Genomic DNA, 13358 nt, shown 5'->3' with positions numbered 1-13358 from the left:
GCCAAAACCAAAAGTAGTATTCATGACTGGCAATTCATCAGTTGAAGTCCAAAGGCAGAAATCTGTATGGCTGACTTGTCAGTCGTGGTCAGAAATGTGTTTGTCTGGAGTCACTTCCCGGCCTGCTTTTTATAGCTTGACAATGGTTTTGTGATAAACTGAACTTTAGTGCTGTATAAACATATATTTCATTATTACAGGATTCTGCACTACATAAATACATTATTTATAATGACAAGATTCAGTGCTACATGAATAAATCATCTATTATTATCCCTTTTTTATCATCACTATCAAAAGTTATGAATAAAAATTCTCACTTGCTCTAATAAGTCACAAAACCAACACAATGTTTCAACAGACCTGCACAAATTCATTTTTTTGAAGATTGATTGATTGATTGATATGGATACTTATATCGCACCTATCCTCGGTTGGACCAAGCTCAAAGCGCTTTACAAACACGGGGTCATTTGCATAACAGGCTGCCTATCTGTGTAGAGCCGACTGACGACTGCCACTCGGCGCTCGTCATTCATTTCCTGTGTCATTCAATCAGATTACAAGCAGACACACATACACACTCAGACACACATGTAACATTTTGACCTTTTCTTTTTTTTTTAATTTACCCCGCCATGTAGGCAGCCATACTCCATTTTCGGGGGTGTGCACGCTGGGTATGTTCTTGTTTCCATAACCCGCCGAACGCTGACATGGATTACAGGATCTTTAATGTGCATATTTGACCTTCTGCGTGTGTATGCACACAAAGGGGGTTCAGGCACTAGCAGGTCTGCACGTATGTTGACCTGGGAGATAGGAAAAATCTCCACCCTTTACCCACCAGGCGCCGTCACCGAGATTCGAACACAGGACCCTCAGATTGAAAGTCCAACGCTTTAACCATTCGGCTATTGCGCCTGTCAGTCGTGGTCGGCATAAAAATATCATTTGGATCAACTGATGCAGTTTACACAATGTCATCATCTAACTGCAATAATTCAACTGTTGACAGGAAAGAAAATAACCTTAGAATTGGAGATAACTGAAAATCACTTTTTTTTATGTGTGGAGTATTCATTATAATCTACGAAAGCAGGATAGTTGTTATAAAAACAGGGGAAGTTTGAAACTTCGATCTAGATCAATATTATGTGGGAGAAGGTATCTGTGAGCCACTTCAGATGGTGTGCAGAAATGTTATTCATATCGATAGGCATATTTAATATGTAAGCACTGGTAGCACCTATACGTGTATATATACATCTATATATATATACTGGTATATATAGATCAGTCCTCATGCTCTGGCACTCCTCCCTCCTCCTTGAAGATGACAGTAAAAAAGAAAAAGAAAATGAAAGTGAAACTGAATAACAAACAAAACTGAAACTGAAAGGTAAAGTGAGAAAAAAAACGAAGAGAAAGTGAAAGTGAATAATAAAACAAAAGTGAAACTGAAAGATAAAAAGTGAAAGCGAAAGTGAAAGTGAAAGTAGAGAGTAACACGGCCTCACTGTTGCCAGCGATCATCTCCAGCACCGCCTTGTCCCGCTTCCTTGTCTCCGGTGTCTGCACCTTGGGTGGCACCAGCTGAGACCTGGAGTCCGTGCGCACCGGGGTGGCCTCCCCGTTCTGGGTGGGGGTGGGGGCCGGGGTGTTGGTACCCCGGGTGGCATGGCTGTCCCGGAACAGCTGCAGCTTGCAGTCAAGGAGGATGGTGATGAGGGGCAGGTACAGGGCTGCGATCCTCCCTTGCTGGGCCTGGGAGGGGGGTGGGGGAGTGGACACAGCGCAACATGGTTAGCTAACTCTTCATCGTCCTCTTCTTTGTTCCTGGATTGCAACTCCCCATATACTGGTCATTTGCATCTACGAATGAAGTTTTTTTTTTTACCAGTATTTGTATTTCATATTTGTATTTCTCTTTTTATCACAACAGATCCCTCTGTAAGAAATTCGGGCTGCTCTCCCCGGGGAGAGCGCGTCACTACAATACAGCGCCACCTTTTTTTTTTTTTTTTTTTTTGCATGCAGTTTCATTTATTTTTCCTATCAAAGTGGATTTTTCTACAGAATTTTGCCAGGAACAACCCTTTTGTTGCCGTGGGATCTTCTACATGCTGCACACGAGACCTCGGTTTATTGTCTCAACTGAATGACTAGCGTCCAGACCACCACTCAAAGTCTAGTGGAGGGGGAGAAAATATCGGCGGCTGAGCCATGATTCGAACCAGCACGCTCAGATTCTCTCGCTTCCTAGGCGGACACGTTACCTCTAGGCCATCACTCCACGGCACGGACTGCAACTGCCACATTCACTAACACAGATTTTTACAACAGGGCTTTTTCATGAGCAATATGAAGTAATCCTCATATCAATGTATGAGTGCACTTTTTTGTGGAAAAATGTTTTGACCCCACCATTTTGGGCAGCTACACTCCATTTGGGAGGAAGCACACTGATTCATACACACATAATGCAAACAACACGTTCAAACTATACATTTATTTCTAGGCTTCAACCTCCACATTCCCATATAGATATCAATGCTTAGGCTTTTACATATTTGATATTTCTTATCCCCCCCCCCCCTTTCAGAAACCAACCTCTGTTCTGGGGGAGTGCACTCATTTTTATTAAACTGAAAGCAGAATATAACAAAGAAAAGCTTTGAATGCAATAGTGAATGGATGAAAACTGAACAAGCACTAATATCTTGACACATCTGCCCTTCTCAAACAGTGTAAGACTTCCTCAGGGTTACCAACCACAACAACAACAACAAAAAAGGTGGGGGTGAAAGGGGGGAAAATCCACCTGAACTACCAATCCAGAACCTTTGAATCATATCAATTATCAAAATCTATCAAATCTTCTTCTACTTTGTTCATGGGCTGCAACTCCCACGTTCACTCATATGTACACGAGTGGGCTGTTGCATGTATGACCATTTTTACCCAGTCATACTCTCATTATTATCAATAATAAATAAATGCTTGGCCAACTGGTTTCTCTGGACTATGAAAAACAAAACAAAACAAAACAAAAAACACACTAAACCATCTGTGTACATACCTTGGAGGCGTAGCGGTCATCAAACGAATGTTTGGCCAGCTGGTTTCTGAGCACAGTGACGGCACTGCGGCGAATGTCGCGAGGTTCGTTCATGGCCATCTTCAGCTCATGCAGAATGAGGCCCGTCAGGTAGTGGTTCCGACGGAACTCGTCCGAAAGGGTGAAGTCGTACTTCAGATCTATGACACACAACAACTTTGGTCCTAGTTACTTGTTGGACATGGTGATGTCATACTTCAGATCTAAGACACACAACAGTTTTGGTCCTAGTTACTTGTTGGACATGGTGATGTCATACTTCAGATCTAAGACACACAACAGTTTTGGTCCTAGTTACTTGTTGGACATGGTGATGTCATACTTCAGATCTAAGACACACAACAGTTTTGATCCTAGTTGCTTGCTGGACATGGTGATGTCATACTTCAGATCTAAGACACACAACAACTTTGGTCCTGGTTACTTGTTGGACATGGTGATGTCATACTTCAGATCTATGACACACAACAGTTTTGGTCCTAGTTACTTGTTGGACATGGTGATGTCATACTTCAGATCTAAGACACACAACAACTTTGGTCCTGGTTACTTGCTGGACATAGTGATGTCATACTTCAGATCTAAGACACACAACAGTTTTGGTCCTAGTTACTTGTTGGACATGGTGATGTCATACTTCAGATCTAAGACACACAACAACTTTGGTCCTGGTTACTTGCTGGACATGGTGATGTCATACTTCAGATCTAAGACACACAACAGTTTTGGTCCTGGTGGGTGAAGTGAGATGAAAGGAGAACTTACGCTGTAGCTATGTACTTCTCGATCTGAGGACTTCCGTTGACGAGCAGTTATGGTCATCATATCTCTATCATTATAAATGGATGAAAAATTATGCTGTTAAGCAGTCATGTTTATTTACATCTCAATCAGTCTGGGCCAATGAAAAATGCTAAATCGTACAAGAATTTCGTTTTGTCTCAGTCAGTCCAGATGAGTGAGACGCTGATGCTGATTGACTGAGTTTATTTGCATCTCAATCATATTCTCAGTTTGCTGAATGGGTGAGCACATTATATACCCAATTTTCCAGAGTTATTTCATGTTTTGTCGCACAGGGTAAGGGTAAAGGTGTGATCTTCCTCAGATATTTCACATTTTGTTTGCACAGGGCAAGGGTGATGTCTTCTGAGTTTGGTTTCTGGAGGCATGGGATGGTGTACATGACCAGACAACAAACACACACACACACAAACATAGCACATACTCACACACACACGCACATGCACGCGCGCGCGCACACACACACACACACACACACACACGCACATACACACTTTTCAAATGCTCATAATCTGAGCTGTGTTACATGTTCCAGGGTACAAAAAAGTGTTAATCAAGTCAATAATTACACTTCTCATCCACCCAATTTACCCCACTTTTTTGTTATTTTCTTGAAAACACACGTAACTATATGCAATTGTTAAAATGTTATTCAAGTCAGTAATGATCATTCTGAGACACACAACTGCTACATATAAATATTTGTTTGTCATCCATACAAGTATCTACTAGTAAATATGTGGCATTAAGTAGTATTACTGTATGATCATCAACATTGCATAAATTATTACATATCAGATTTTGAAATACACAACTAGTATATTTTTGTTTGTCATCCACATAAAATTAACGTACATGTGATCATATAATACTTATAAATAACCAGTATTATTCTCCAACTTTGTAAATATAATTTTTTTTTTTTTTTTTTTTTTTAAACATCGAAAATTATTTAATGTGAAACTGACAATGTTACTGTCACTTCAGGTTTTCAATACAATTATCCTAAATACATACCAGTGACAAACAGCTGTACTGTCACTGTATGGTTAATCATATTAGCATCAGACTGATTACTGTGTAGCATCTGGTAAGTCTCAACTTAATCTGTGTTTCAATAAAAGCTTTCTATGTATAAAAGCATACAGGAAACATATTACACAAGTACAACAATCAGCTAAAATAATATGATGACAAGTGTGCATCAATGAGCAAGACAAATATAGTTGTCAACAGGTTTACATAAAAACAGAAGATACTGAAATAAGGGCATAAACTTACAACTAAAAAAAAAGAAAAGAAAAGAAAGATATACCTGGTACACGATTCCATGTAAAGTAATACTCAAACAACATTCCATCCCTCAAGACATCAGCAAACAAAAGGACACACTCTACAAATAAAGTAAATACCAAAAAATACTACTTGGATGGGAAGCAAAACCTGTGTAAATCACGATACAGATGGAATGAAATGCCATTTTTTTAACCTGCCCCATGCAGTCTCAGTGGGGAACAGCAGGGAAAACCTTTGAGGGTGAACAGCAAGGAAACAGCAGCTGGATACTACTTCAGCGCAACAGTACCATTTCACTTTATACCCCCATAGTCACAAGGCTTGATACTTCAGAGTAGCAGTACCATTTCACTTTATACCCCCACAGTCACAAGGCTTGATACTTCAGAGTAGCAGTACCATTTCACTTTATACCCCCACAGTCACAAGGCTTGATACTTCAGAGTAGCAGTACCATTTCACTTTATACCCCCACAGTCACAAGGCTTGATACTTCAGAGTAACAGTACCATTTCATTTTATACCCCTACAGTTACAATGCTTGATACTTCAGAGTAACAGTACCATTTCACTTTATACCCCCACAGTCACAAGGCTTGATACTTAGAGTAACAGCACCATTTCACTTTATACCCCCACAGTCACAAGGCTTGATACTTCAGAGTAACAGTACCATTTCACTTTATACCCCCACAGTCACAAGGCTTGATACTTCAGAGTAACAGTACCATTTCACTTTATACCCCCACAGTCACAAGGCTTGATACTTCAGAGTAACAGTACCATTTCACTTTATACCCCTACAGTTACAATGCTTGATACTTCAGAGTAACAGTACCATTTCACTTTATACCCCCACAGTCACAAGGCTTGATACTTAGAGTAACAGTACCATTTCACTTTATACCCCCACAGTCACAAGGCTTGATACTTCAGAGTAGCAGTACCATTTCACTTTATACCCCCACAGTCACAAGGCTTGATACTTCAGAGTAACAGTACCATTTCACTTTATACCCCCACAGTCACAAGGCTTGATACTTCAGAGTAACAGCACCATTTCACTTTATACCCCCACAGTCACAAGCAGGAATAGCAAATGGACAGTCCCCTTGTAAAACAACATACAATGTCTCAGTTTAACCAAAAGTTTCCCACAAGTAAGTCACGAAACATCTGTTTTGAAAACTTGCTAAGATCTTCAATTGACCCCAACTGCTTTTAAGGTCTTCCACTAAGCCCAACTGCCTAATCTCTCATTGCGCATTACTGCTTTAGATCTTCCACGGAGTATTACTGCTTAAGGTCTTCCTTGGAAATGACAGTGTACATATTGTGTTGTTGTGAATATCAATTTACAAAATCCTTGGATATGGTAAAATTTATGCTCCCTTTTCAACATTTCAGTTTCTAGGACATCAAAAAGCAAAGCAATGAAAGCTAATAAATCTTGAATTTCAGCATGATGAAAAAACATCTGCAGAATTACTGAGAAGTGATAAGCAGTACGTTTTATATTCAGTGCTGCTTCCAACATCAAAAGCAAGCAGTTAATGAATAGCTCCACACAAGTACACAATTTATTCAATGTTTGAAAGAATAACAGAAACCTTAGCATGCAGAAGTTGTTAGATGAATGAACCATTTGTCTCATTTTAGATTAGGTGCTTCAAGCATGTTCTCTTTCATGCTGTGAAAAACTGTGTTTCATGCTGTTTAGCCTCTCTCTCTCTCTCTAGTCTTTGTTTCTCATTGTAGACAGTCAAACTCCAAATGATCTTGTTTATGGTGAGCTGGGTAGATATCCGATTCATTCAAATTCATATGTTAAATGTATCAAATATTGGCTGAAACTGACTAGAATGGATGAAAACAGATTTCCACTTACAGCTTATGTTATATTCTTTAGATAATAATGGCAAAAAGATGTAGGCAACAAGTGTTTGACAGTGTTTGAATTCTTAAGGTTTTGTATTTGTGTGGGACAATCAGGGGGCTGAAGATACTGCAGGTTTTTTAAAGTGCTTTAGACAACGAATTATTGACTGCAGGTGGCAAGACTGGCATGACCATATGCAGACCAGTGATAGATTTGCACAGCTTACTTTTCAAAACATTGCATGTCATTGAACCATACCCTGAGTTGTTGTTGTCTTCAGTTTAACGTCTTTTGTCAATGCACATTTTATAAATCTGTTCAATACACTGAGTTGGTATTGAACAGATTTATAAAATGTGCATTGACAAAATTTAGATTTGGTGTACATTTTGTGTTATGTTGCCCTGCCTTGAGTGACCTCAGACAAAAACTAATCCAACCAAAGTATTATGAAGATCCACCTAACTTTAGATTTAATTTGCTCATGTCATCAAGACATGAGTCTACTCTGTGTAACCTGGCCATTTATATATATATATGAGACATTGAAGAGTTTGCGAAATGTTACGTTGTGAATGTTATTGAACATCTGTGTTAGCTTGGTTTGTGATGGAGATTCATAGTGTGTCATGTTAAATCTTATTTGTCCTTCTTTAATGTTATCCCCTTTAGTAAGGGGCTTTGGCCTTTATCTGAATAAAAAATCGTTATCGTTAGCATTATCGTTATCTCTCTAGTCTTCTCTCTCTCATGGACAGTCTCAACGTGAATTGTTAATCTGTGAATATGCTGCAAACACCCCCCACACCTGTGAACCTGTGAGTGTGTGTGTGTGTGTGTGTGTGTGTGTGTGTGTGTGTGTGTGTGTGTGTGTGTGTGTGTGTGTGTGTGTGTGCATGTGAATGCATGTGTATGCATGCATACAAGAAGGTATGTGCACGAGTCATTTTCTGGCTGTGTGTGCTGACAGGCAGGTGCATGCCAATGTGCTTATGTCCACACGTGCATGCACATGTGAGAGTACACATGAGAAAAACACTGATGCACATCTTCAAGAACTATCAACAACCTAAACTTCAATACAAAGCTGAATGCCTGTAATGAAAACAATCCATTCAAAAATGGACCTATTTAAAGAAAATCATAGACAAAAACCATCATGCTTAAGTTATGATGCTGAAATAATAACACTGTAGAACATCAAATGTTTTGAAGCAATGACTTCAGACCACATCAGCGTCAAGCCTCAGTATAAATATTTACCCCACTTGGGTCCTGTTTTCCATCCTAACAGACCTAGGTGAAAGTGAATGCACACACATAAGCATCGTTACTCACAGCATTCTATTCACAGCATTAAGACAAGTCCAATCTCCTTCAAAATAATGCACAAGTGCTACATCAACTGGTCACACTGCAACATCAACTGGTCAAAGTGCTACATCAACTGGTCAAAGTGCTACATCAACTGGTCACAGTGCTACATCAACTGGTCAGAGTGCTACATCAATTGGTCACAGTGCTACATCAACTGGTCACAAGTGCTACATCAACTGGTCACAAGTGCTACATCAACTGGTCACAAGTGCTACATCAACTGGTCACAAGTGCTACATCAACTGGTCACAGTGCTACATCAACTGGTCAATGTCAAAAAGAAATTACGATAGGTAAAGCACAAATCAAACACATCGGTGACTTCATTAGTGCAGATGCTAAAATTCAGTGACTGATTAGTGCAGATGCTAAAATTCAGTGACTGATTAGTGCAGATGCTAAAAATACAGTGCAATGATTTACTGATATCAAAATACAACACGAAGCCAGCAGACTTATTCAGTCATTTCAACAGAAACAGAAAAGAAAAAAGAAAAAAAATCCATCACACAGGCACATGTTCATGTGTAACACTGAACCATGTCACTCTTCAGACATCAACCTTCTCTAAAGACTACCATCATCTGCAGCACCACACATCTCACACACACAGGGAAGCTGCACAAAGATACAATCAAGTCTCAAGCAGAACAGAAAAGTGAACAACTCATCACAAAAACAAAGGGAAGCTGAAAAGGAGGCCAGCAAGGATTAGTATAAATTACAAACTCCAATTCAGAAGCAGGAAAACGGAAGGAAAATAAACCAAGTTTGTGAGCAACGACATCAAGGCACAAGATGTGAACTATGCAAACAGGTTTCTTTTTCCCAAACGCACATTCGCAGTCAGAAAACTTTTTTTTTTCTCGCTGTTTGTTTACCTTCCACTCGAAAGTCTGCAGAAGACAGTAACGCACAAATAATGTTTGACAAACATGGAAGATTATCGTAGCAAACACTGGCATCAAACCTTTCATTCACAACAACAAACCTATCCCTTTCATTCACAACCAGAAAACATCACTCCCTTTCTCTCTCTCTCTCACACACACACACACACACACACACACACACACACATACACACACACACACACACACACACAGACACCACTCCCTTTCATTCAAAACCAACCACACACACCACTCCCTTTCATCCACTTCCCCCCTCCCCTCCCTCTCGTTCATAACCAAACACACAAACTAATCCATTTCATTCACACACCCACACACACCCACACACAGGCAGACAGACAGGTGAATGGAAGGGGTGACAGAAAGACAGCCAGGAAAGCAGACAGCGCCCACAGGCAGCCGTCTGGACAGACAGCCATGCCACAGCCAGAACCAAGGGCAGCCAGACAGCCTGACAGCCAGAAACAGCCCAGGAAACACAAGAACAGCACCAAGACTCTGACAGCCAGACAGGCAGAGAGACAGCCAGCAGTGTGCACATAGTCATCATCAGACAGGCACAGCCAGACCACCGATGACACTCAGAGACAGACATTAGAGACAGTCCACGCCACAGAACTGACAGCCAGCAAGAACAGGAGGCAACCAACCACAGCCTGACAGACAGACACACAGACAGTCACACAGTCACAGACAGACATACAAACAGAGACACATTCACAGACAGACAGACAGACAGACACACAGTCACAGACAAGTCACAGACAGACACACAGTCACAGACAGACACACAGAGACACAGTCACAGACAGACACACAGAAACACAGTCACAGACAGTCACAGAGACACAGACAGACAAGTCACAGACAGTCAGACAGAGACACAGACAGACACACAAAGCCAGAGACCAGCAGACATCAGTGACAGGCCCAGCCTACCACAGAAACAGGTCGCCCAAGACAGCGATAAACAAAGCCACAGACAGCCAGCCACAGAGAATCCCAGACAGCCAATGGCAGAAACAGCCAGACAGCCAGAAACAGAGACAGTAACAGCTAGAGAAACTCATGAAATGAAAAATAGGAATGTCCAGACAAAACCTACGTACTGACACTGTAAACATTGTGTACACATCAGATCTTTGTATAAATAGCTGGTATGTTGACGCCAACTTTATATCACACATCAAAACAGTACAATGAATACGTCTTTCAGCCACTAGTTGTTATTCACACCAACACTGTACACAGACGGATTAGTAGTCGTATCTTACAAATGCGAACATGACAAACAAGTGTATTACACCTGTACAGCAAATAGACACACCTCTCATTTGTGCATATGTGGCAAACGTGGATATTAATCAGTTATCAAGCTGAACCTTATCATCATCATTCAGGGAAGTTTTAATGTTTAACATGACCTCCATATTCTTTCCTTGTGAGTTTGGAGACACTCCATCTACAAGTCATTTCATCATAACTAAGTGAGTATGAGTGTGTGTGAGTGTGTGCATGTGTGTGAGTGTGTGCATGTGTGTGTGTGTGTGTGGGGGGGGGGGGTGTATGTGTGTATGTGTGTATGCATGCACATATGTGTGATGTGGGACTACTTTGTGTGTGTCCATAAAAGTAACATCCAACGCTGGTAACGTTCACCAATGAATCTATCAACATTTAAAACCTCTAAGACTGACAAACACTCTGATGTTGGTATCATGATCAAAGTGATGTGACAAGTGAGGGTGAGCGTTTTCCTGCGTGTGGCCAAAAACATGAAAAGCCCACTGAACACCACAGGCAAAACACTCACAGAACACCAACAGCATCGATAATGAAGGGGGGTTGGGGGGAGGGGGGGGGGGCAACATAACCTGACAAGACAACAAAACCTGACAAGACACACACTTTGGGGAAAACACAGGGCTCCACCATCAATTTTTTTTCAAATTCATTTTTGTTTCCTTCAAGGTCAAAGTGAAAACACTTTCATTAGATACTGATAACAGTGCAATGTTCTAACAAGTAACAAACATTATACTTTGCATATGGATCAATTTGATGATTCTTTGTTGACTTATTGTGTGTCAAGCAACACAATAGAGAAGAAAACAATGATTTGTTTTGGGAAAGTTTTTAGAAAATATATTTTTCTAACACAGCATTGTTGTAAATCTGACCTGTCTCTCATCCTCACCTTATAAACAAGGAAAAGAACATATCTGTCAAACTTTTTCTTTCAAAAAGAAAATATCAGTCACTCTTTTTCTTTTGAAATAACAGATGTTAATCATTCTTTTTCTTTAAAAGCAGAAGAGAAAAAGAAGTCTGTCATTCATATAAAGATATGGTTAAAACAAATTCTGGATCAAGATTAGTAGGGTGTGTTCTTAATATTCTCTAAAATTTTACCATCAATATGGACCTTCAAAAGCAGCATGAGCTTTTAAGCTGAGCTGTTGTTCAGTGATGTAAAACTTAAGACTAATCACAACATTTTATTCTCTTAACAATGGGCACAAAAATATTTATGTGTGTGAAAGTCCTGGTCAATAATGGTCAATTCTGAACATCTCATCTCACAAAAAAAACATGGATTTGAAACACACACTGCAGAAACTGAATGGGAACCACTGCTGAAGATGGCTAAAAAGATACATGAAATAAAACTTCAATGGTTTCAAATAAAAGAGTGTTACACAGTCTTAGTTTCAAAAAGAATGTTTCTCAAACAGCTCATGTATGTGAAAAAGGACTACTACTACTACAAAAAGAATATAAAGCAACATAAGACTAGTTGACTGTAAAAAATTGAAGTTTTGTTTTGAGAAAAAACAAACAAAACCAAAACCAAAATATTTTTACAAAACTGTCAATATTTCTGAGTGAAATTGGAATAAATCTTATAAACAGAAATATAGTAACTGTGATTGAATAAGTATTCCATAGGAAACAGGAAATACAAGAACGTTATATCATTGATTGTATAATTCTGGCTGGATTCTTTTCATACACACCAAAAATAAATTAAGGAAAATGTAATATGCAAACATTTTGTAAAGATCCAAACTTCAAAATAAGACTTCTTTTTTTTTTTTCCTTTTTCTTTTTTTTTAATGTATACATCATCTGAGAATGAACAATCATCTGAAAGTTTAGAAAAATCAGAATCCTTGTACAGTGTAACCAGATTATCAAGAAAAACTATAAAATAGATCACTGAGATCATTATGTTTATGGATATAATAATTTTGGTTGTTTGTGTTGCCATTATTGTTTAGCTAATTCTTTCGATTTATAATGTTTGGGGGAAAAAGAACTTAATGAGTATGGAGATGCCTGAAATCATGTTGCGGTGGTTGTACACATTTTGTGAATTCAAAAAGTTAATAAAAAATATTTTAAAATAACAGCCAGCCAGGGAAAAAAACACTGACCATGTTCACCACAGACACCATTGGGAGGGGGGGAGGAGGGGGGAGGGAGGAATGGGGTAGGAAACACCTGGAAACAACAAACAAAAATCACAAATAACGCTCTATGGCAGTACCTCCCCCCCTACCCAAACCGCTAACAATTTCTATGTGTCAAACAACAAAATCTGAAAGAGAACCCCCAAGAAATATTCCCAGCGCCATACCCGACGGACCCTCTCTCCCAAACAACACACTGTGTGTGTGTGTGTGTGTGTGTGTGTGTGTGTGTGTGTGTGTGTGTATATATATATATATATATATATATATATATATATATATATATATATATATAAACCAACCTCGGAAGTTTTTGATCTGGCCTCGGCGCATGAGCGGAAGAGACAGTGGGATGTAATGTTCATGACTGCAAACCAGGCGCAGGAACTCGAACTTGAGGTCATACAGTGGCTGAAACATGAGGAAAGGCTTTGTGCACAATATTATGCTACTAACCATTTGATCACAGTATCGATCATCGTTTTGTGCACAAT

General features: G+C 39.6%; 1 protein-coding gene across 8 annotated transcripts in view; it reads right to left on the bottom strand.

Annotated features, from left to right (window-relative positions):
• Positions 1 to 13358, bottom strand: part of LOC143289044 (dedicator of cytokinesis protein 9-like) — a 141925-nt gene that overhangs the window by 89774 nt on the left and 38793 nt on the right. For 5 of the 8 annotated variants that reach the window (XM_076597843.1, XM_076597837.1, XM_076597838.1 and 2 more), the window contains exons 21-24: positions 13167 to 13275; positions 8364 to 8396; positions 3083 to 3261; positions 1521 to 1767 (exon numbers count right to left, since the gene is read on the bottom strand). In XM_076597843.1, the coding sequence (XP_076453958.1) occupies positions 1521 to 1767; positions 3083 to 3261; positions 8364 to 8396; positions 13167 to 13275 (568 nt within the window). Of the gene's footprint in view, positions 1 to 1520; positions 1768 to 3082; positions 3262 to 8363; positions 8397 to 9358; positions 9374 to 13166; positions 13276 to 13358 lie in introns of all 8 variants that reach the window. The other 3 variants (XM_076597841.1, XM_076597845.1, XM_076597839.1) reach the window with 2 other exon arrangements.

The sequence above is a fragment of the Babylonia areolata genome, chromosome 13 (genome assembly GCF_041734735.1).
Source record: "Babylonia areolata isolate BAREFJ2019XMU chromosome 13, ASM4173473v1, whole genome shotgun sequence".
Lineage (NCBI taxonomy): Eukaryota > Metazoa > Mollusca > Gastropoda > Neogastropoda > Buccinidae > Babylonia > Babylonia areolata.
The sequence above is the reverse complement of the archived record's forward strand: the minus strand, read 5'-3'. Positions and strand labels throughout refer to the sequence as shown.